Source organism: Rissa tridactyla, chromosome 12 (assembly GCF_028500815.1).
Source record: "Rissa tridactyla isolate bRisTri1 chromosome 12, bRisTri1.patW.cur.20221130, whole genome shotgun sequence".
Classification (NCBI taxonomy): Eukaryota; Metazoa; Chordata; class Aves; order Charadriiformes; family Laridae; genus Rissa; species Rissa tridactyla.
The window spans coordinates 15,812,567-15,837,078 of NC_071477.1; the positions used below are offsets into that span (position 1 = coordinate 15,812,567).

Below are 24,512 nucleotides of genomic sequence, written 5' to 3' on the forward strand. Positions count from 1 at the left end.
GTATATTCAAGTGGTTGTTTTCTGTGCGTTTTCGGGTTTGTCATTAATTTATAGACAGTGTCTAACTTTTTAGGTAATGTTTATGACTATGAAGGTCAGAAATATTCGTTCAGATCTGTAAAGTGGTGAAGGTGCTTTACAGCATTTTGAGTATCTCGGCTGTCGCTCCGGTATGGATGCTCTCTTCAAAAAAATGATCCCCAGCAAGCTGAAGCCTCTGGATAATAACTGAATAGTGAGGCAGGGCAGAAGAAAAATGTGACTTCAGTTATCTCCTCTGACTTTTGTTGTTCCAAGCCAGAGAAATGTTTCCTTGGAGGTGGTGACCTGCTTACATATTTTGTCTTTCCCTAGTAGGTGGCAGTGTTACTCTTTTGAACAGCGAAGAATTTCTGTAGTGTCCTCCATTCTTTTGGACACTTACTTAAGGATCGCTGTCCTGCTGGTGGTTTTGTGTCACATCTGAGTTTGGGACAGAGAGTGTTTTTGGGTTTTGTGTGTTTGTTTTTTTTTTTTTTAAACAAGCTGTTTAAAAATAATAATAAATAATAAAAATAATAATCCTATTGCAAAGCAAAGATCATTCCCATTTTCTGCATTGTGTTGAGACCAAAAACTTGCAGTGAAATTACTGAGTTCCTGCTATATGCTGATTGATTGGGGGTTTGGAGAGGTTTTGGGAGTTGGCTTGGGTTTTGGGGTTTTTTTTGTTTGTTCGGGGGTTTTCTTCCAAGGACTGTTAGCAGTTGGACTTGAAATATACTCAGGAATTTGAATAAAGGGCTCTTGAAGAAGCTGGTTTGGGAGTCTGGAGGAGCTTGTCACATCCATCTGGTCAGGACAGGGCCTTGCTTATGCCATGTTAGTGCTGCGTTTACGCTGGCATTCAAAGTTAATTCAATTTTTTTAAAAAAAAAAAGGGGAAGGGGTGGATGAAGCTGAAGAACAACTTCCATTTAGATACTTCCTATAGGGAAAAAAGTGTCTTATTTGGATTAGGAGCTTAAAAGAGTCACAGATCTGAGCGGAAGCAATTCCTTTGTATGCAAGTTGGGAGGATTTCACTTTACCTGAGTTATCTTAAAGAGGTTCAAGAAAGAGATGGGATGAAGTTCTGCTTCTTGTGCTGTGTTTGCTGAGTCTGGGCCTAGTCATTCATATGGTAGAATTATTGTCACATTGAGGAACAACAGAAAAACAAGCATTATGGTTCCAGTCCTTTTTTCTATCCAGAAAGGATGAGGAGGTGGCTCAAAAGAGGACTTGAATAACCTTTGAGATCTTTGCCTTAGAGCTGCTTTGTGCTGTGGTTGGAGACTGGCCTGATTTGCTGTCTTGGAGAAGTCACTTTTGATGGGTCCCTCTCTGAAGGCAGAGGAAGCGTTTGCTGCTGAGACGCAGAAAACAGACCCTAACGCATTACCAAGCTAATGAAAGGAAGTCGGGGGTATGGCTCTGGGGTGTGAACAGCAGCACTTGAGGCCCAAGGATGTGCTCTCATGCTGACTCTGCTCCAAGATAAGGCTCTGGCCGGGGAATGGAGGTGATAACATGTCAATACTGCAAGAGATGGGCTTGTAGAAACATCTTCCATGGGTCTTACAGCAGTTCTTTGAAGCTGCTCCAGCTTGTGTTTGCTCCAGCAACTCTTCCTCTGCCCGAGATGACTGAGGAGTGCATCCTCTTCACTCCTCTTCGTGTACAGGGCGTTTATGTTTGATCTTGTCTTACCACTTTTGTTATGTATAGCTACGTCTGGAGGGGATGAAAGCCTGGCACAGGCAGTTACACCGATACAGGCTGGCCTTAGCTTAGTAGAGCAGCAGCTCCTTGAGCCAGTGTAATGGAGTGTGCAGGGCCATGAGCTCTGACAAACACTGCCGTGTCAGCAGAAGCCTGAGCATCAACACAATTTCTGTGGACAAAAATACCCTTCCTTTACCAGCAGGGCAGGATTCCTTCGGGGAGGTTCCCCTCTGCCAGCACGGTTTTGCAAGCATACAGGAGTGCTTATTGTTCACCCTGTCGGAATGCTGGCACGTGTAAAGCTGCTCCTTGGTCCTGGGTGGCGTTAGGCCAGCTTCCAGGGGCTGGGTTGGTACAGCTGGGTCCTTCCATCTTCTTTAGACCTTTGACTGATCTGGGGTTTTTGGATCTAAAGTCCACCTCCTGAAATAAGGAGTTTTGCTGATGACATCATTAAGAACAGGCAAGAGAGGTATTAGCGTGTGCAAGATTTTTCAGGAGAGCTGAAGGGAAGAAGTCTATAAATAATACTCTGCTGTATTAGAAGTAAAACTTCCTTGATCCGTGTCCCATTTTTGTAAATACATTAACATGCTGAGAAGCTCCGGAGCTTCCACGAACCAGTGTCTTCTCTCCCACTCTGGCTGTATGAATAATCTTCCATGGAATTATGGCCCCAGTCCTGCACCGAGGTCTGCATGGGTAAAATTGGGGATCAGATCACTAAATTAGAAAGAGTTCCTCATGCCTCTCATCAAAAAGGACTTAATGCTTTATAACAATAGCAATTAAAAAATCCTTTGCTTGAGGATACAGTCTCTAACGTTGATCGGCTTGCCATGTCTGATTCCACATCGCTGCTTTCCCTTATGTATTGTATGATTAAAAGGAGCTATATTGGAAATGAATGTCTCTACCTATATCTTAATTGTAAAAGTGAATCTGAAGAGCTTACACTTCCTTACCAGTATGTGTTTAATTAACTACTGCTACTGCTTGGTCAAGGAGAATCCATTATGTTGGCCGGGAAAGTAATTGTTTCCTTTTCTGGGTAAACTACAAGGAAAAAAGAATTTGATTGCAGTTACATATATTTTTCTTCTAATTGGTGACACTTCTAATAATTGGAGCATTTTTTTAATAGATGCATCTTCCATGTTTCTTTTTACCAAGGTTGTACTTAATCCTTTAACATTTTGTGTTCCCTTGTGTTTCGTGCCAACTCCCTGTAAACAATGCAATGTTGCTCCGGCAGAATACAGCTCTCCTTGCGGCATACATTGAGGAGGAACATTAAAGATGGCTTTTCCTGAGACGTTGACATTCTGTTTGCGGTTGTTTTTTGATTCGTTTATGGTAGCTCCAGAAATAGCCTGCCCTATTTGTAGTCGTGCTGCGGTCTTTAAAATATTCAGCGTAGAAGTGGCTCTGAAGGCAGTGGGGAAGATGAGAGACTCGTTAGGTGAGAGATGATGGGGGTCACCGTGGACATTGCAAATATCTGAAGATCTTGGTGAGATGAGTTAGCGTGCGGGTCTGCTGCCTGTAGATGCAGTGGTGCGGAGGGTCCGGGCCAGGCATCTGCCTCTGGTGCTTCCCCTCCACGGGCCTCCCAGCAGCGGCGTGCGGTGACGGAGACCACGGTGACAGGAATGGCAATGTCACCGGGGAGAGGTTTGAGCTGGGAGTGCCAGGAGAAGCTGCTGAGGCACTGACACCCGCCCCCTCCTTCCAGCACCCCCGAGAGCCTCGGCCCGAGGGTGCTTCTCTCCTCAGAGAGGCCCCTCTGCCGGGCAGAGGCCGGTCTGTGACAGTGCGGGGGCAACGGTGGCCTTCCAGTGCCCAAAGGGGCTCCAGGAGAGATGGGCTGGGACCTGCATCAGGGAGGGGAGACGTAGAACGAGGGGAACGGTTTTACACGGAAAGAGGGAGATTTAGATGAGGTATCAGGAAGAAATTCTTTGCTGTGAGGGTGGCGAGCCCCTGGCCCAGGTTGCCCAGAGAAGCTGTGGCTGCCCCATCCCTGGAGGGGTTCAAGGCCAGGTTGGATGGGGCTTGGAGCAACCTGGGCTGGTGGGAGGTGTCCCTGCCCGGGGCAGGGGGTGCCACTGGGTGGTCTCTGAGGTCCCTCCCCTCAACCCGCTCCGTGACGAGGACCGGCCCCGGCCCAGCCCGGCACCGCTGGGCCCCCCGCTCCCGCCGTCGCCGGGGGGGGGGAACCCCGCCCAACCCCGCCCCCTCCGGGCGTGCCGCGCTGACGTCACCGCCGCGCTCCGCCGCAGCCCCAGCGCAGGCCGCGCCGCCAGACGGAGCCGCCGCCGGCACCCGCGCCCCGGCCCGGCCGTCCCCGCCCGCCCGGCCGCCATGCCCTCGGACCGGCCCTTCAAGCAGCGCCGCACCTTCGGTGAGCCGGGCGGGGCGGGCGGGGGGGTCCCCGCGCCTCCCTCCCTGCGCTCCCCGCCGCGCGGACCTCCTGGGCGCCGTCTCCCCCTGCCGCGGGGCGGCCGGAGGCTCGGCCGGGCTCCGCCGTGTGAGGGCGGGCGGCGGGAAGGACCTGGGGGGACCGGGGGGCGGCGGTGCCGCAGCCGCCGCGCGGTGATGTCATCCCGGCCGGCAGCGCGGCGGGGCGCCCACCCGCTCCGGGGGACGGCAGCCCGGGGCGGGGGGGGGCTCGGTGCCGGGCCCGGCCGAGCGGCGGGACGGCAGCCCCGGGAGGGCTGCGCTGGAGCCGGAGGGCGGGTTTAAAGCCCCCCCCCCCCAGGCGCCGGCTGTACGGGGGCAGGCTGTGCATATGTGCTTCACATCGGGCGGGGTGGTTGTCCCTCGGTGGGGGTTGCCGCTCGGGCAGCCCCCGGCTTTTATCCAGCCCGGAATAACAAATCTGTCGGAGCAGGGGGGAGGGGCGCAGGACAGGGCTGAGCTCACGAAACCCTCCCCGTGTCACCCCCCCCGGTGTCACCCCCCCCGTGCATCCCTCCAGGGAGCTGGGGCGACCGCTGCGAGGGACTCTTAATGCCGAGCGAGGGTGGTAGCCAAGAGGCAAATATTTGTGTTTCGCTCTTTCCCTGGGTTTCAACCTTTCCATTTCTGACTGTCGGAGCATGATGACCTCGTCAAGAATCACCTTCCCTGCGCCCCATCTCGTTAGCGTTGGAGTAGTTGTGGTTCCAAGAATTTGGTGGAGCCTCTCTGATCATTCCCGAGAGCCAGAAGAGTTAATGCTCGTGTTGTACCTGTCCCTTTGTAAAATGTACACGCTGGGACAGCTCAAGTGACAAGGAGGTCACCACATGAGGTACCAGATTTGATTGCCAGGCCTGATAGTGAAATCAGATGAAACATCAGCTGCTGTCCCTCTTGACCTTTGCCAGCTGGCACTGGGAGAGCTGCATGTTTCTGGTGGGTCACATCCCGAGGGGGACATCGATTGAGCGTCGCTTGCCTGAATAATGTTGAAATCAGTGTATTCGTGCCAAACAAGGCCTCAGTTTGTGTCAGATGCTGTTCAGACGCAGGTGAGGGCGTGTTTCCTACGTGAGTTTTAAAATTGGAGCTTTTTCCTACTGAACTGCTGATCCAACCCCTCGCTGCTCTCTTGGAAACTGTAAATATTTGGTAATATATTGGTGCAATCCTTCCGGCCTTGAATGCTTACCCAGCCGCCTCCTGCCATGGCCACCGAGACCAGTGAACGTGCACAAACAAGAATAAAATTAAGTCTGGGTGCCCTGTGATACTTGGTTGGCACCTGCTGTGTTCTCCTAAACTACGTATTAAAAGCAGTGAAGTCCTAAATTGCACCCTTAGTAGCTACCTACTGTTAAACTGGTGAGAATCAGCTTATTATGGTCAGGAGGAGTCCGGTTTGCCTTTGCAGATCGCTCAGCCTCTGCGTGAGCCAGAAGGAAAACAAAATCCAAGGCTCAGAGTAGTTGAAAGAGAGCAGGATTAAAATAGCCCAGGAGGGAAGGAGTGGGGGGGCAAGGGAGTTTGGTGCTCCCTGTTTCTGTGTACTTTCCTCTGCCCTTTCGCTCTCTCTGCTGACTGGTCTGAGGAGCGCGGCTGGCTGGGAGGAGGAGGAGGGGGAGGCAGCCTGGCAGCCCACGCAGTTGCTTTGGGTCAGGGCTGGGATCACTGGATTGGAGAAAGTAAATACAGCTTGTTTTCCTCTTCGGATCATTACACAACAGGAGCGGGAAGTGATTGTTTACAAGGCAGTTGGGGAGGGCTGATGGGAAACATTGCCAAGCGACACTGTCCCCTCAGAATGGCTTCATTTTTAAGTCTTCAAAACTTTGTAGAAGTGGAACGGTTCCAAAAACACAGAGAAAAGGCAGAGTCAGGAGTGTGCCTGTTTACAAAAGGAACCCAGCTCCGGTTTCATGGCCAGTGCCTTGCTTAGGTCTCAATCTGCTGCCCCCTGCTGAAAATTCTGCCTTCCTTGGTGTATGTTTTCCTCCTTCTTGTATTTTTGAGATTTGTTTTTCCATGACTTTCTTTGACTTGTTCATCTGCTTTGTCTTGGGTCTCTTCTGAATAAAATTTCTTGATTTCTGTTCCTCATTTTTGAGGACTTGAAAAAGGGACTGGCTGGGAAATGCCAGGGCTTTGAGCCCAGGTGTGTTGAGGACACCGAGTGCTTTCTCCCCCGATCTGATGTGCCATTAGTGGTGAGAGGATGATGCTCTGTGACCTGGTCCGGTCCTTGGCACCTCTGTGGCAGAGCATCTTTGGTCTGGGTGCATGGGGGTAAAATCTGACAGCAACCCCCTGCTTCCGTGTGCTGGACCCGACTGTGGACATGGAGGCAGCTGCCTTCTGTGTAGTCAGATCCATTGTAGGAGTCCAAAACAATTCCCAAAACAGAGCTGCGGTCTGTGTCGAAGGAACAGGGTGTCCTGGCTGTAGAGAGTATGTGCGGCCGCCTGACGACACCGCTGCGCTTCCCATAAAGAGCGGGAGTCCTTGGGAGCATCGGGCAGCGCTTGCACCTCCCACTGTTCCTGGAGCGACGGTTGGGATGGACTGCTCGGCTCTGCAGGTGACAGCAGGCTTCAGGCCTTGTTTGCAAGGCAGCCTGTAACCGGTGTGGTTACCAACATGGACCGTAAACCCACACCAGTGGCTGGGTAACTGAAAGTAAGGTGGCCTCGTGCTGCAGCGTCCTGCCGACGTGGAGGCACTTCGCAGCGGGACACGTACGCCCCTGCCGAGGGGACAAACATCGAGGTTTGACCTCAGCCTCTCTGCGCTGAATATTCCCATCCCAGGTTCAGTCCTCTGGGAGATCTGCCTTCGGTTCTGGGAAGCCGCTTCCCTTTGGAGGAAGGGAACGCTCTTGGCAGCGTTGCCTTCTCTGGGAACTCGTCTACTGTGAGCCAGCCGGGCTTGTACCAGCCATCCTGGGCTTCTCGTAATGGATTTGCTTGTTGGTGGCTTGGAAAAGCGTCTTGATCTTGATCTGAGGTTGGTTAGTGAGTCAGCTTGTCCTCGTACCCGGTATTTGTGCTCTGGCAGTTGTGCTGGAAGAGCTGGGATTCCTTGAAATGAGGCTGCTGTTGCAAGCTGACGCGTAGCTGCCTGGGTCTAGTTCTGTTAATTACCGAGGACATTCGGTGACGCGGTTTGATGCAGGGTTAATTGTCAGCACTGAAGAAAATATTGGTACAAGAAGAACTGAAAAACATCCAGGACAAATGCCAGCTAGATGTGTAGACCACAAATATTGATTTTTATTTTTATTTTAATTATTATTACTATTCTTTTACATAACAAAAGGTCCTGAGTGGCAGCTGGGAATAATAAAACCTGTATGTCCTTTGTTCATGACTTAATATTTTTTTCACTACAAAAACCTCAGATATCCCCTTGAGCCAGAAGGGTGGAGGGTGACGAACGCAGGAGCTGTGAGACCGGTAGACTCTTGCTGCGTCTGTCATTGAGTAGCCGTGAGCCACGGACCAGTCACCTCCCTTGGCTCCTGTGTGCCTTCCGTGGTCGGTCCTGGGGGGATCACGGCCAGGAGGGTCACTCAGGAGGTGTTCCCGTGTGTCACCCTGCTTGTGTGACGTTCTGCGGTCGACCTGCAGCGTGTGAACACCTCCGACTCCGTGGTCATGCAGTTGTTTGCTGCCTTTTGTCTTCAGAAGGCAGTTTGGAAATAGGCCGTGAGAGAAAAGGAAGGAACAAATTCAGGACTGCTGCGTCTGGCTCGTCTCCCCAAATAGGCCCCGCAGATGCGTGTCCAGGCATGTTTGTGCACAAATAGCAATGACCCGGGCTGTGCAAAGCCTCTGTGCACGTTTGTGGTGTTCCACATTAAAATACAGTCCTATAAAGTGTGCCAGTTCTTTGTTTGTGCAATTTGAAGTGTCCTGAGCAGTTCTGAGAAATTCGTGTGCGTTCCTGCCGTCTTGGAGACTTATAATAGTGAAGGTTGTCAAGACGAAAGAAAAGGTCAAACGAAAGCTAGAGGGAAGCCCTTGCAGAGGACAGGGAACTTACTGTTCTCTTCCCGAGGCTAATGAAACTCTGATTAAATGTTGAGAAAAAAACCCAGCTCCTTATCTGGAACTCTGGTGTAAACACTCCGTCTGCCATTCAGACGTGGCACAGAAGGCGCTGCCTGTTCGCCCCCCGTGCTCGGGAGGTGTAGTGAGTTAGAAGCCCTGTTTTCAGCTGGTTGAATGATGGAGGCCAGTGCTCGCCCTGCATGGACCGTGGCAGGGGTGACGTGGTACTGGGCAACCAGAGAACAAGTGCCTGGACACGAATTTAGATTTCACAGTTGTCGTCTGGCTCTGCTTGGCCACGAGCTGAGCCCTTACCATGGATTTGCTGGATACAAATACTCATTCCTGGAACCAGGCTCAAAATCATACTCAATTAAATTCTGAAACTGCTAAAAAAAATCATATGAGGGCGGTTCCTGTTTGTCTTTCAAAATTCATTTTCAAGCTCTACTCTGGAGCCGGGAAGATTGGGAATTTATGCAAATGAGTGAGACTGCTGAGATCCTTCGGCAATCCTGGGGCTCCAGGAGCTAGGCATTGAAAAATCCTTCCAGGCATGACGTGTCCTGTAATGAAGCTGTAACAGCGAAGTGGATAGTCGTGCAGACAGATCATCAGCTGCCCCGTGTCCCTGTTGGTAATTCCTTCCTGTGACAAAGGAGCATCGGGCTCTGCTGACACTGTGTTGCAGAGATGCCTTCTATCAGACAGCAAGCTCAAAACTGTAGTTTTGGTCCTGAGTTGCTGATCCTGTCCGGACCCCCCCAGCTTTGCCGACAGCAGGAGTAAAGCGCGACCAACAGTCAGAATCACTGCCAGATTTCTACAGCACTGCTGTCCTTCCTAGCCGGGGACATCGTCCCTGTCTTGATGGTGAGGACAGCTGTCCCAGGGCACGGCTGGCCTCAGGCTCTGCCCTGCTCTCCTCTCGCTCTCCCCAGGGTGCCGCTGGCCTGTTGGGCAGGGCCGGGTCAGCTCAGCTCTCCTGTGAGCCCTGACACATACGCAGGGGTGTATTTCCTGGTGGTTAGAGGTGTCTGGCCTTAGGGTGGTGTGATATTATAAAAATATTTATTGACGTTCATCTGGAATGACCTGCATAACTTGCCTGTGTCTTCAGCAGTTGGCAGCTCATCCCAGACATATCCTGATTTAAAACCATCCATTTCCTCCTCTCCTTGCAGAAAATCTTGTGGAGAGAGTACTGTATTATAGCAACGCTCTGCCCCGGGACTGACCGCAGCAGCTTCTTGAAGAAATGTATTTATTTTTGCATCTGCTTCAGATCTGAGTCAGAATCACCCCCAAGCTGGCTGGCAGAGTGTCTTGTGGGTGGCATGAGGAAGCCACCGGGCTGGCGGCAAGCGGAGGGGACGTCTGCATGCTCCCCAGAGCCCTGGGACGAGGGACCGCAGGGAGAGACAGGGGCTCATAGCTGAATTTCTACTCTCTGCTGTGCCTTCCACACACAGCTCTTGCTCAGTTCCAGAGCTGTTGAGCCGGTGGCACCTTGATGATGTTCCAAGGTGGTATTTTTTCTTAATGGTGTTTTCTGAACCACATTCCTGTTGGTGACAGGCAGCAGGGCTGGTCGCAGAGTCCATCCGCTGCCCCAGGGCAGCACTGGTGCCTGACCAGTGTTTGTCTAGTGTCTCCTGAAAAATGCCCTCCCTTACGCAACTGCACTGTTGGAGAACTTGCCATGTGTTTTCCTTCTGTTCCGCCATCTGTATCTTTTGTCTGATTAAGCTCGTTTGCATCCAAGGCTGTCCTTCTGTCCTGTGTCTGCACAGCAGAGACCTGTCTCCCGTAGCCAGGGTTCCTGGGCACCGCTGATAAAAAAGGTTAAGGTTAATGCTCGGAAAGTCTGGCTTAAATTTTTCTGCTGTTCTCCTTAACTGTCGTGATAGTCTCATCCTGCATCGCCATGGGATATGTTGTGACATCTTTGGGAGAACAGCTTGGGAAGGACCTCTGTCAAGAAAACAGCTGAGATTCTGGTGTTTTGGGCAATTTGCAAGCTTTGCTGTTGGTACTTAACCGTTGAAACAGCAGTTGGAGGAGAAATAGGCAATTTTCCTGGCATATGCAATGCTATAAAAATACCCCGGTCTTTCAGTAGGCCCTAGCAGTGAATTTTTGCTAGGAATAACCAGTAAAAAGTGTGTGTTTTTTAGCTTGCTGCTATCTGGAGCTCTCACATCCTGGCACTGGGGAGGAGCCCGGTGTCCCTCGTGGCAGATGTGCAGTGCCCACAGCTGGGAGCGGAGCCGGTGCCCTTCCCTCTGCCTGCGGTTCATCCCGCCTTGCTCAGCTCCTTGGCGGCAGCAGCAGCAGACCGTAGCCCCTCCGTCCCCTCTCGCTTGGAGCCCCCAAGGTGCTGAAGTCAGGCGTGGTGTTTTGCTTCTCCTTGCAGTGAGGAGGGAGGGGGAAAAATATAGATAGGGGCTGGGTTGTGTAAACAGTTCTGGTTCACTTTACATATAGGCTAAGGATTAACTATAGCCAGGTGCTACAGAAAACGGGAAAGTCTTAATCTCAATTAGCACAGCTATAATTTGGGATAGCTGCAGGAGAAGATAAAAGCTTGTAAAATCGGACCTGTCACGTATGAAACGTGAGTGTGTGGACAATGCTAGTGAAAGGGTGGAGGGAGCGGCCGTGGTGTAGGCTGGGGTGCTGGGCTGGCATCTCCATCGGGGCCTCTCTGAAGGCACCTTTAATGGTTTTCTCTAGTCCTGTGACTCAGATTAGCCTACATATACATTAAATTAAAGGTGGTATTTATAGCCATTCCTTGCTGTGTGATGTTGGAAGATGCTTTCGTGAGACACAGGATCAATCTCTAGCTCCCACTCCAGGCTGAGGGTGTGGGTGACCATCACCTATTTCTTCCAGGAGATCTCTAGCCCCTGAACTATTGTGCACGCAGAAATTACCCTTGTGCAGGGTTTGATGCAGCATAGCTTCTCCTGATTCCCAGGCCTGCTCGGCTGGATGTCCAAGGATAGGATGGGACAGAGCTTCAGATGGCCTGGAAACTTCTGCCTGAACCTTCAGGCACTTCGGCAGCCTAGGTGGGGTTGCTCCCACCTGCCTTCCTGAATGAAGTTTCTGAAACGGGCATCTCCTGGGCAGAGGAAGCATTGCAGGGCTTTAGGTGCTTGTGGTTGAAATCACATGTACCTGCTGAAGGGATCCGGCAGCTCCTGGAGCACAGCAGCACCTCCTGCCATGGCGTTGTGGTGACCTGCGGATCAGCCACCTCCCACGGGGTCCTCTGAGATCAGAGAGGCTGCAAAACCCTGGGCCCATCTGAGCAGAGGGACCAGGCCCTGGGCACCTGGTGGGTCTTAAAAGAGTGGGACAGGGGAGCTGCCACTATGGTACATCAGACTTCAGGCTAGTTGAGAGCTTTATCACTGGTGGCTCATGCTCTTAATTCCTGCTGAGTCGGCAAGACCTGGTAGGAACGTGCTGCAGCAGCAGTCTGACCTGCCTCTGCCCGAGGCACCTGCAGTCTGTCCCTCAGGGACAAAGGCCTGTGGTTCCAGGGGTGGTATCCTGAGACCCTAACGTGTGGCTGGGTAGATGATGTACTGTTTTGTTCTTGGTGTGGCATCTTTTTCAGTGTGATGGGCACCTCTGTGGAAGCGAAGGTGGTGATGGCTGCCAGCCTTGTGCTGGAGTTGGTAGTGTTCCAGGGAGCACAAAGGGCTATCGGGCATGTGGCTGCCCTTTGGCGCGTGCAGCCTAGGCCAGTTGGTTGCTCTGAGATTGCCTACATTACTAGCCATGATAACGTGCAAAGGCTGCAAATTTGCCTGTGGCAAATTGCTTCTCAGACCCTTCTGATAATTACCTGCATTGTTGGGGCTTCCTCTGCAAACAGTTCTGTGACCCTGCAGGGAAACGCACGATGTCTACGAAGTTCACCCACACGGCCATCTGATAGTCTGGAGAGAGATGCATGGTAGGGTGGGTAGCGAAGCCAGAAAAACTAGCCAGCCATGAGGACACGCAGCTTCTGCAGGCTCTGTTAATACCCAGCACGTCTGAGTTGACTGCAGTCAAGCTGCCTAAAGTCCTTATGCTGGTAAGTGTTGTCCACTCCTGCTCCGGCTCTCCAGCCTTTCAGATGCTCTGTCCTGCTGAAGCTCGTACACCGTGAACACGAGGGAGCAGAACTCCGCAGAAGCGGGGGGCACGCTTCTGGCTGGCTGTTCGAGTTGGATGCTGTGCCTTGGGTCCGTCTTGTCGCTGTGTCCTTCAGCGTTCCCGAAGAGGCACTGCTGTGCCAGCGTCATGTGCAGTGCTGATTTCTGCGTAACTCCTTGCTGATTGGGACCTCTGGGGAAAATTGTCTGTTATCACAAGGATAACTCTGGATGCCCTGGAGCATTGGATAGGGTGAAAAGGAAATGTGAGGAACTACAGCTTCAGTCGTAAACCCCAAAACAAACATGCCCAAATTTTCCATTAAATCCAAATAATCTTGCTCCGTCTTGCTAGCCCATAGACTCCTACAGAAGAAAGGTCTAGCAATTCCTAGTAGAGGGATATATTTTCCTCTCAGAGGAGACAGAAATGGTGCTCAAAAGCTTCTGTGGTCCAGTGATTTTGTAGTCCTGTGGCCTCTAACGAAACTCCAGTCTCTTCCCAAAGTGGTATCTAGCCAAATTCAATTTATAAGGAATAAGGTTTTATTGAGTGGTTAGTGGAGAAATGCTCAATGTTTGTGGGGAGAAAACACACTCAAACACATGCACTTATCTTGCCCTATGTGGTCCTGGTGGGTCCTGAGAAGCTGGGGCTGCATGGAGCAGGTCATGGCAGTCAGGCTTGAAGTGGGTGCTGTGGCAGGACAGTCCCACGGCAGAGCATGCGGTACCCAGATCTGACATTTCTAGGCAGTCCTTAGTCGTTAGCTTTCACCACCTGGTTTTACCTACTGTGATCCATGAAACTGCTTCTCCTGGGCACTTCAGATGGGCCCTTGCAGGCTGTGAAGCACTTCCCAGAGTAATGGTGACACAAGGAGGAGTGCAGGTCTGTAGCATCCCAGGAGGAGCACACACAGAGCCATACCTGGCCCTGGTATGGCTTTTTCCCCTCCTTTCTGCTGTTTTGAATTGTGTAAAGTGGAGACCCCTCTTGTAAAGCAGTGAGGGGGCATTGAAAGCCTCCTGTAAGCTCAAAGAGCGTACAAGCTTTTATGTGCTGCCTGTTGTGCATCTCAGTAAACATGAACTCTGGAGGAAAATGGGTTAGAAAGTGTGAGAACTGCAGAAAAACAATCTTTCAGTACGTGGGTCATCTCCTTGCTTAAGTTTTTCTTCCTGTTTCCACGACAGGTCTAGAAATACATTCTGTCAGGCCAATAGCTGTTGTAGCTACTGAGTAGATCTATGATAGTGCAGGAGTCCTCCTTGGCAAGGCCTGTCTCTTTTGGATTGAGGCACTGTGCCAGATAGTTCTTGGAAGTGTGCAACAGGTGGAAGGAAATGGCTAAAACCCAGCCCCAGGTGGAGAGTCATCTCTTCTGGGGAAGCAGCCAGGAGACACAAAGAGCCTGAACTTCCAGAGCCGAGACCCTAAAGCTGTGTTGCTACCTGGCACGGACAGTCATGAGCTGCAGGTGCTTAAGGTAGATTTAGGAATAGAGTTTTGTAATCCTTATGGTCTCATTTAAGTCATTTAATTTCCACGTGTGTTGTCCAGTTTTACCGGGCAGGGTAGCATGTCCCGGCCTTGGGGGCTGATTGGGGTGGTTGGAAGCCACAAAGGGTCGATCCGTGAAGCTGACGTCTGGCTGACCGTCTACTGCTGCAAATGTTCAGAAGAGGCTGATGAAAAGAATTTGCATTTCTTTTGTCGGTTGTGGCTTGCAGGGTGGTTACCTCGTTTTTGCCTGAACTAGCGCAGCCGGATGTTTCTAACTTCTTTCTTTCCTTCTTTCTTTCCAGCGGATCGTTGTAAAGAAGTACAGCAGATCCGAGAGCAGCATCCAAACAAAATCCCGGTAAGTTGTCGTTCTTGCTGTTCTGCTTTAGCCTTTGTTCTCACGACCCCTCTGTGCTGCTGGGCAGCCTCCACCAGTCAGCCACGGAGGTCACAAAACTTTGCTCTCCAGAATCAACACGGGACACTCTCCATAAGCCTCCAGTGCCTTGTGCATGCCAGCAGCTCGACAGTAGACCGCATTCTCAGCAGCACAAAAGGCAGGCTTTCTCTTAAGCTTCATTGGCAGGCTGAGAGAGTTGGGGGTGTTCAGCCCGGAGAAGAGAAGGCTCTGGGGAGACCTTACAGCAGCCTTCCAGTACCTAAAAGGGGCCTGTAGGAGAGATGGGGAGGGACTCTTTATGAGGGAGTACACCGACAGGATGAGGGGTAATGGTTTTAAACTGAAAGCGGGTAAATTTAGATATCAGGAAGAAATTCTTTGCTGTGAGGGTGGTGAGCCCCTGTCCCAGGTTGCCCAGAGAAGCTGTGGCTGCCCCATCCCTGGAGGGGTTCAAGGCCAGGTTGGACGGGGCTTGGAGCATCCTGGTCTGGTGGGAGGTGTCCCTGCCCAGGGCAGGGGGTGGAACAAGATGGTCTTTAAGGTCCCTTCCAACCCAAAGCATTCAATGATTCATGCCCACCCTAGAGGCAAGGAACTGGTTTGATCTCAAATCTACTTCCAAGCCAGCGCAGCAGGAGAAAACTCTGAAATGGCCTTTTGTTGTTGTTGCAGTAGCTGCCTGACTTTTCCTGGATAACCTGGTAAGGATTTCTCTGCATCTGCCCAGAGAAAGATGTGTGAGATGATCTTTGCTGTACTGAAAGCAAAGAGGCTCTCTTAGGACACTTCATAACCTAGCCGAACAATCACACCCGGTCTGTGCTTTCCCAGCATCTCTTGTTGAGAACGCGTAGGTGAGACTCCATGAATCGCCTCCGGTTCTTCCTGTCCATGTCAGACCTAATATGCTGTCTTGCTCTTTGGCTGTGAGTGTGCTTTTGGTATCCTGGCTGAGTATTTATTTCTCTTCCTGAGAAGGTGGAGAACTTAGAGAAATAACATACACTGGGCTCACTCGAGTTATTATTTGCAATACTATTGGATGTGTGACCAAAAAATGGGATGCATTCGTAGTTCAGCTCACTCTCAGTGGCCATGTCTTAAAATGGCATACAATCTCTCACTGCTCTTGGCACATACTAGTCTGTTCCTGCCTCATTCTTCATTTTAGCACCACGTCTTCTAGCAAAAATAATTCTTTCTTTTTCTTCTCTCTCACCACCACCGTGGTGTCCACGTGTTGTCAGCTCAGCAGAGCAGGACTTGCCCCTCGCAGCACACTAAATAACAGTATGCCATCTCATCTACACATTTATTAACTGCCACTTTTAACATGGTTTTCACGGCATTAGGCTGGCTCTGCGTTTTTCCAGAGTTGTGGCAGAGCTAGTTACGATGCCTTAAGGCTCTAGCAACAAGGACAGGCTAGAAATAAGTTGTGCATAAAATGTACACACATGCATGTATCAAGTGCCTGTACACAAATGTGTGTTGCCTGGGAAATGAACAGAAGGAGCCAGAGCTCTGCATCCACATGCAGAATTTTACTGGCATTACTGAAACGTGGTGGGAGAACGTCCATGGCTGGAGTGCTCTTTGTGTTGGGGTCTAACACCACATGCCCCGGGAGAAGGCTTCTGCGTCATCAGGACCTGGCCACTGGTGTGGTTGTCTGGGGAGGTTCAGCCGTGGCAGAAACCTGCTCCAGTGACCGCTTTGTTTGGTGCCTTTTTGTCCTTGATGGTGTCCCAAGTGCCGGCGTCGTGAGAGGATGAGGGACTTGGCTAAACGCTTGGCTGCTTTGCTTTCCTGGGCTGACTGACGTGGCAGGGGAGGATACATCTAGCTGCAGGTTCTGCTGGAGCAGTAAAAAGAATCAGGAGGAGAGAAGGGTGTTGAAGGCTGGGGGGGGGCAGCTGTGTTTGTATCACTAGTGTCTCTAAAGGCCTGGTCCCCATCAGACCCTGGCACCAAGGTTGGTGCCGTCTCTTCTCCTTTACGTAGCAAAGTCCCTGCACGTCAGTGTCTGTAGCTTTTGGCGGTAGGGCTGCGAGCAGAGCCTCCTCCTGTGGATCGGAGCATGGCCGGCGGGTGGCTGTGGGTCTGAGCAGTGCAGGCAGAACGGCTGTCGGTAGGGCTTGCTCTTTGGTGAAAGGCAGGAGCTGTGTTTGCCGAGTGACTGGCCTCCCTGGAGCGGCACTTGGAATTAGCAAAGGCTTTTGAGCCCACGGCCCAGGGGGAGTTAGGCAGAAGGTGGCCCAGGTCACGCCGCTGTTGCTGACAGAGATGACAGCGATCTGTGCCACAGCTGCTGCCCCCTTCTTGCATCTCCAGTTTCCACCCGGAGCCCTTGTGCGAGTCCCCTTTTGCTTTGACAGAGGGCCAGGAGGATTTGCAGAGTGCATGGCCTGGCTTTGTGCCCAGGGAAAGGCGTTTCTCTCCTGTTTCCATCAGGGTACTTCCAGAGGGAGCTGGGGAAGGGGCTGTGCCACATACCCGCAGGGGGACTGCGTAGGGAGAGAGCTGGCGGTACGTCTGTCTGTGCCCACCAGAGACAAAGAGGCAGATAACCTGGCCTCTGCCTGAGGCGGGGAGTTCTCTGCTTGCGTTTGAAGGGAAATCATATCCCAGGACGCCTCACGGGCACGTGTAATAAGGAGACAGGCAGGAGATGGGGAGGGCTCCCCAGTGTTTCCCTGTCCACCTCACACCAGGGGCTCCTTTGCTGTCTCTGCATTCCCCGAAGCTGGCAGCACTTCCATGGTACAAAAGCGCTGAGCACAGGAACACAGCTCTTGCTGAGAAGGGCATGTTGTGGTGGCAGCGAGGTGCTCCTCACGCTTAGCTCTGCTGGGAAGGAGCCTCCAGCTGCCCCTTGCAGGCATCTGCGGGGTGGCTCCTCCTCGGGCGAGCAGAGCAAGCAGAGGGCCTCCTGCCTTCTCGCTGGGACCTCTATCCACAGCCTCAGCAGATGCTTTAGAAACCATCTCTTCTGCCCTGCTAGAGGATAGGCTGACCTTACGCCTGCCCTCGCCTGCTATCGGCCCAAGGGCTCTCCTTCTGGAGTCCTGTTGAGGAGCAGCTGCAAGTTTTAAGCTAGCTCCAGTGAACCCTGGAGAGTCTAAAATCACCGGGGAACAGCTTGTGCTGGGCAGTGATGGGAGCAAAGCATTTCCCAAAGCACTGTAATGCTAAATTCAGCGAGGCCTGGTGAGACGGGGGCTGTACTGCTGCAGGGGGTGGGTCAGGGGAGAGCCCCCTCTCGTGCCGACAGGGAGGGCTGGGGGTGTGTTTGGCCCCGGAGAGATGTCTCTGGTAGGTTACGTGATAAAAAACTCACCTGCACACCCACAGAGGAGCACAGAGAGGCAATGGCAGGTGAGGGAGCCCAAATAATGCCCTGCCCCTGCACAACGGTGGATGGAAACCCAAATTACAGACTTGGAGGAAGGGACAACCTTCTCTGGGCTCCTGCGAGGGCTGTGCCGGGGGGCTGCAGACCCAGCATCCAGGGCTGACACCACTCAAGATGGATCAACAGCAGAGCACCTTTTGGACAGAGGGGGTTACGGAATACATTCCCCCTGGAGGACCTCCACCCTGTTCAGCTGCCGGGGGACAGGATGAGGTTGTTGGTGCTGTCTGCGTTCGTGGGAGTGCTCTGTGTGGATCTCCGTGGCTGGCCGTGTATATAGGTCTGTGCGTGTTACGTACGTATTTGTGTGTGTGTGCCTACAGGGAATATATTCTCAGCCTTGCTGCTGGTTGGACCTGAGGACATGGAGCAGTGGCAGCCTTGCCTCTGTCGGGCTGCCAGATCCAGCCCCATTCCCTACTAAAATCCCTTTCCGTCTCTTCAGACTGGCCCTAGATCAAGGGTTGAGTCTATAAATGCTGCCCAAGCCCCCTCTGTGATGGGACCGGGACCCCAGGCTCTGCCCTAAGCCTTCCCACCTGTGCCCAGCTCATGTTATTTCTGCAGAGAGATCTGTGGTGGGTTCCGGCTGCAGGAGTAGGTGTCCCACGCTGAGGAACCCCCTGGCCTGAGGCAGCAGCTTGGAAGAGGATACGGGAGCGGAGGTGGCTTTGTATGCAAGCCCTGTGGCCACAGGGGTGTAATATTAGCATTTGATCATGCATTTCCCTCCAAAGCTAGACAAGAACGTTTTGTCCATTGGCCACCTGTTCCCGTAGCTGGGTTACCCAAATAGCAGCTCATGTTCTGGAAACAGAAACTCTTGGAGCTCTTCTACATGACAGGCCCTCTGTCTGCTCGGGGCACAAGGCAGCTGCTGCTTTAACAGCCAGGACATCCTTCTCGGCCCATTCTTGTATTAATTGAGAGGCTTTTCTTTGTGTGATGGGACTGGCTGGTAATTAGAGACGTCTGCCTCTGTTCCTGCTAGATGTAAGTGAGAAATGAGGCAGAACCCAGGTGTACGGGACCTTCTCTGCGTGTAAAAATACATGCACAAACAGTAGCTGCGTAGTTTGTGCAAGCTGCTGTTAAAATCTTGAGGTCCCGCTGTTGTCTCTGTGTTTCCCAGAGCAGCATCCCCATATGTGGCTATTGTGAGAGTCCAGCCCCTTGAGGCTATTCATCTCCTGATAGCCAAAATACTTATCTGTCCAATTAAGATTCAAATAAAATACAGTAGCATGGTTCTGCTTGTCTTTGTCCTTCCCTGCTCTCCTGCTGGAGCGAGGAAGGGACATTTAGCAGGTTGGTAAGGGGCATCCTGATGCATGATTTAGATGAGGTATCAGGAAGAAATTCTTTGCTGTGAGGGTGGTGAGCCCCTGGCCCAGGTTGCCCAGAGAAGCTGTGGCTGCCCCATCCCTGGAGGGGTTCAAGGCCAGGTTGGACGGGGCTCGGAGCAACCTGGTCTGGTGGGAGGTGTCCCTGCCCAGGGCAGGGGGCGGACTAGATGGTCTTTAAGGTCCCTCCCAACTCCAACCATTCTATGATTTAGTCTGTTGCAGGCAGTTGTTCTTTCATCAGGTCCCTGTCTTGCAAAAGGGACCAAAGGATCAATACCTGGCTTTCCCTGGTCTTTTTCTCTGGCACTCTTGCTCAGTATCAAGAGGAGACATGGCCAATGCGAGAATGCGTTGGTGGACTCATGGGGACCTTCATGCGCTGCTTGTCCGGCTCTCCGGCTCCTGGGCTCCCCTTGTGAGAGCTTTGTCCAGGATGGGCTCTTCAGAGGGCAGCGAGATGCAGAGCTCTCATCAAGGTGCCTCGCACCCCTCCCTTGTCTAGGAACTGCCTGCCCCATAGCTTGGCCCATCCTGGTGGGCCTTGAGATAAGCCCTGCAGAATGGGGAACTCAGCAGACGTTCCCAGAATCCCAGAGCATCTGATTTGGCTTTGGTGTAGCCAGGCAGCAGGAGTTACGTTGCTGCTGCTGATAAAGGCTGGTGTGTCAACAGATGACGAAGGGAAAGGCAAATCAATGTTCCCCCAAGTTCGCCTGTTCCTTTTGGCTCCACAGAGCCATCTTCTGGGGATCCTGATCTCTGCATGCTGCTCCATCCTTCCGCCGTCCAAAGGGATTTGCAGTCTCCCATAATTTTTTGGAAAAGACCTGGGAAAATGATTTATGGGAACTCCTTGCCTTATAGTGAAAAAATAATGTTGAGTCTCAACTGGGAGAGGACGATGAACTGACTAGTGGGTAAGTGTCTTTCTGTGGAGAAAACAACGAGGTACTGGAGAGATGTGAGAGTCGGAGAATCACTGTAATGGGAACGTATGGAGCTTTGTAAGGAATGTCATTACTTATTTTAACTGCCTAACGCCGTGTTTCTTAGAATGCAAATAGTACGTTTCCAAGCTGATTTAGAACAGCAGTTGTAGCTGTCAGCAGACACGTCTTAACAGAAGAAATTCCTTAATTATAATAGCAGGAAAACTGAACAGAAATCATTGTGTGGCCATTTCAGAACGTAGGCTTTGTAAGAGCTTTCCCAAGCAAGACCTTTTTCAGGGGAGGACAGGTCGGGTTGTCCCCGTGGTGGCACTGTGCTGAAGCGCCCTGGAAGCTTACTGCACAGCGGTGGTGGCACACGGGAAAAGTGGCCGTGGGTTTCTGAGCCTCTTTGGAGTCAGTGTGTCTGAGTGTTAACAGGAGGAGCGGGACTGGCGAAATCCAAACTCCCCCTTCCTGAAGGAATGCCTTAGGCATGGCTTCGCAGTGATTTCTAAAAACCGGTTGTTTGGGAGTATCTGCAGCTCGTCCTGAGCAAACAGGGTGATGCTGAACGGCAGCAGCCCAGCGCTGTGGCACAGAAGGGAAGGAGAACGTCTCTTGCTGTGCACCATGAGTTCAACCCTTGTCTCAAGCCAGAAAAACTTGTGGTTTTGGTCAGTCTGAAAGCGATGTTAAAATACACTTCGCTCCTCTTCCGGATCTCCTGCGTGCCAGGGGTGGTAGCTAAATCAATCCGCTAATGCCTACTGTTTTCTCAGCCAGCCAGAGCAGTCGATGCCTTAGTTCACTTCTCTGGGATGCTCTCCACCAACTGGCTCAGGCAGGCAGATGGCTCTTTGCTGATGAGCTGTCTGCAGCCAACCTGATGGCCACCACCATGGCCTGGTTTTTGTTTTCCTGTGAGGGTGAAGCAAAGTGGGGCCTCACCTCAACTTCTCCACTTGTGTTAGTTTGATTCATGTTTGACCTGGAGGCCAGTGCTTGGGGCACTGTAAACTGTGGCTAACCCTACCATTGACTTTCTCCCCAGGTCATTATTGAACGCTATAAAGGAGAGAAACAGCTGCCGGTGCTGGACAAGACCAAGTTCCTCGTCCCAGACCATGTCAACATGAGTGAATTGGTCAAAATAATCCGGTGAGTGGGGTGGCCCCAGCTGGCATGTTGTGAACCTGTCCTCACCCACAGGCCCTGAACACAGAGCGGTGGGGTGAGGGGGGGCAGAGGCAGCTGCTGAGAGTGGGAATGGCGACATGGCAACCACGGCATCCTTGTGTTGTGGTACAGACTGCTGGGGGTGCCGAGAGGGGGCAGGTTCTGGTGCCCTGGAGCAGGTTCTGGTGCCCAGGAGTATGTGGTGGACTGTGACCTCTCCCTTGTAGGGACCCTCCATGAGCTGATGAGGGGGATTCCAGTCTCCTCCTTTTATCCTTCAGCTCAGATGGAAGAGGCCCCTGTGCTTTGCCCTTGCCAGAAGCGCGTGTGGAAAGGGGCTTTGCAGAGTCCTGGCTCAGGAGGCCTTGGAGCCCCGAGCAGCTCAGCTGGGCTCATGGACACCGTGTCCTGAGCCTGTGGGAGCAGGCCCTGCTGTGGGGGCGTACGAGCAGCATTGCTGGGGGAGGTGGACCTTGCTGTCACAGTGCCTACCCCAGGGGGGTTGACCCAGGCCCTCCTGCCCTTGCCCCCACAGCCGCCGCTTGCAGCTGAATCCCACCCAGGCTTTCTTCCTGCTGGTGAACCAGCACAGCATGGTGAGCGTGTCTACACCCATCTCGGAGATCTACGAGCAGGAGAAGGACGAGGATGGCTTCCTCTACATGGTCTATGCTTCCCAGGAGACCTTTGGCTACTGAGGCCTGCTGAGAGGTGGCATGTGGAGACAGACGAACTGTGGCGCGCAGGCCCCCGGCCTTGGAAGACAACACAACCAGAGGCTCACCAGAGGGGGACTGTGCTGACTCCCTTCCTCTCCCTCCCGCCCCGTCCCACCGCCTCGTCACCAAAGAGGCTCGTGGCGTGTGTTGGACTGGCACAACCCTTCACCTCCGTGTAGAGTAGCCCCGCTCCCTCCACACACACGCACGCACCCACGTGTGCACGGACGCCCGCGCGCGCGCGTGTGGGGCCTCGGCTCCCCGTCGTGTCCCTGTCGTCCCCCCCCGCCCCTCAGCTGGTCTCGCTGTGGGGCCTTGGCTCCCCATCCCGCCCCCGTCCCCCCCCATAGCTGCTCTCGCTGTGCTCCGTGTGCGTGTCTGTAGCCCACTGCCAAGAGAGATCGGCCGGTGGCGGAGAGGGGACAGGAGGCCGTCGCCTTGGCTTTCGGCGCAGGGAGAGCCGCCTCTCCTCCGCAACACTCATAAAGGGCAGGAGGTCTGCAAAAGCAGCAAACAGATGTTACCATTGCTCCCGAGTTTTAATTGATTTTAATTACACCCATATCAGATTCTTGGTGCTACTGAGTAGATGTAGGTGTCTCTATAGGACTGTGGATAATGTATATCCGTTAGATTTATTTTATTGGGTTTTTGGTTTGGTTTGGTTTGTTTTTTTTAGGGATAGATTGGAATGGGGAGAGGGGGTAATCTTTCCTGTATTCTGTAGGTAAATAAATACGGCTTCATTGCACTTTAAAGCATAGTAGATGTCAGAGTGGAATTTACTTTTAATTTATACAGGTTTGCCATATATAGTGCTGCTCCTCTGTTGACAGTTGTACCTAGATTGTCTTTGTTTCTTTTTTTTTTTAAATATAATTGATTTCCCTTCTCTCTGTCTCCCCATTGCATGCAATTTTTCGGTCTCAGTGTGGCAAAGAGTTTGCTCAAGGAATGTACTGATTTATATTTGCTATGTTCCCATTCCTGTTTCTCATGTATTATACCAAAAAAATGTATATGATAAAATCCCAACCAGTTTAATCTATACAAAGGTATATATATATAAATATATATATAAAATAAACATAAATTCAAGTCGTGTCTTGTAGGAATGTTCTGTTCCCATCTCATTTGTCTATGTTAATGTCCCTAATGTCTGTCAAGTAAGAGTGCTGCGTGTTCCCCGTGGTCGCTGGAGCGCTGGGTGCCTGCCTGGATTTCGGAGCTGCTTCGTCCGAGCTGTGGCGAAAGCGGGTGGCTGGGGTTGAGCGGCCGAGGCAAAGGCGGAAGCTGGGCTCAGAGGGCAGAGCGCTGGATAGTGATGTGGGAAACACGGGGATCCTCGCCCTACCTGCGACATAGCGTTGGGTAAACCTCTTGTCCTGTGGCCATGTTTCCTCATCTGGGAATGAAAAACTCGAGGGGGAGGGCATTTGCGAAGTCGCTGCTTTTAAAGGAGACTTTGAGCAGTGCAGGTAATCTCCCTGAGCACTCAGACAAAATTGTTTCCCAACCAAAGGCAGGGGCTGGTGGCCATTTAGTATTTCAGTGGGTTTCCCTGCCCCTCGGCTCGCTCTGTGTCCTTTGCGCTGCCCAGCAGAGAAGAGTTTAGATGCTGTTAGCCTGAGTTGCAGCTGACTGTCGTGTGTCCTGCACCTGCAGGGGATCTGCTGTCCAGGGGAGCAGCTGGTGCACGCAAGTGGGTAAGTGCTGCAGGAAGATGGTGGGAAGCCAGCTGGAAGCACAGCAGCCGGCACAGCGGGGTGAGAACAGTTGCCCCACTGGGCCTGGCAGCAGGAGCAGCAATGGCAGTGGACCTTTGTTAAGCACCAACCTCATGGTATTTGCAGCTTCCCTGGGCAACCTGGGCCAGTGTCTCACCACCCTCACAGCAAAGAATTCTTCCTAATATCTCATCTAAATCTCCCCTCTTCCAGTTTAAATCTGTTCCTCCTCGTCCTATGGCTCCCCTCCCTGATCCAGAGTCCCTCCCCATCTCTCCTGGAGCCCCTTTCGGGACTGGAAGGGGCTCCAAGGTCTCCCCGGAGCCTTCTCTTCTCCACGCTGAACCCCACAACTCTCTCAGCCTGTCCTCGCAGCAGAGGGGCTCCAGCCCTCGCAGCATCTTCATGGCCTCCTCTGGATCTCTCCTATTTCTGTTTTTCAGGCAGTTCTTTGCTGTTCTCCTTTCCTCTGCTCTGCCCTTAGTTCCCCATCACTTGCAGATAACGGTAACAACTGGAGCTCATCCCCACAGCCACGACAGCCAGTCGTGTCTATCCTGTACGTTCAGCTGGAGCCCGCACTGCCCTGGCTTCTAATACCCACAGGTTCTCAAAGGTCTCTGAATGGAAGTGCCGCTGTCTTGCCCCCTCCTCCCCATGTGGGAGGTGAAAGCGGACCCTTGCCTTGTCCTCCCTTTCTCTCCCCTGTCGCTAGTGAAGTTCAGGATGAGCTGCTGCATGTGTTGATACAAGCAACTGCTTGTGCAGGAGGGCCCTGCCTGGGCTTTGCGTGGTCTGATGCCTCTGGGCATCGCTTGTCTAGTGAATGAGGTTACACGTGCCAGACTGGCTTAAAGGACTGACCAGAACCGACC

The 24,512-nt window shown here is 52.4% G+C and overlaps 1 protein-coding gene across 1 annotated transcript; it reads left to right on the top strand.

The window, feature by feature from the left end:
* Positions 1-4,018: 4,018 nt before the first annotated feature.
* MAP1LC3A (microtubule associated protein 1 light chain 3 alpha) lies at positions 4,019-23,021 on the top strand. Its single transcript, XM_054218575.1, has 4 exons — positions 4,019-4,150; positions 14,225-14,280; positions 21,067-21,173; positions 21,727-23,021. The coding sequence occupies exons 1-4, from the start codon at positions 4,111-4,113 to the stop codon at positions 21,887-21,889; spliced, it is 366 nt and encodes a 121-aa protein (XP_054074550.1). The 5' UTR covers positions 4,019-4,110; the 3' UTR covers positions 21,890-23,021.
* Positions 23,022-24,512: the final 1,491 nt, after the last annotated feature.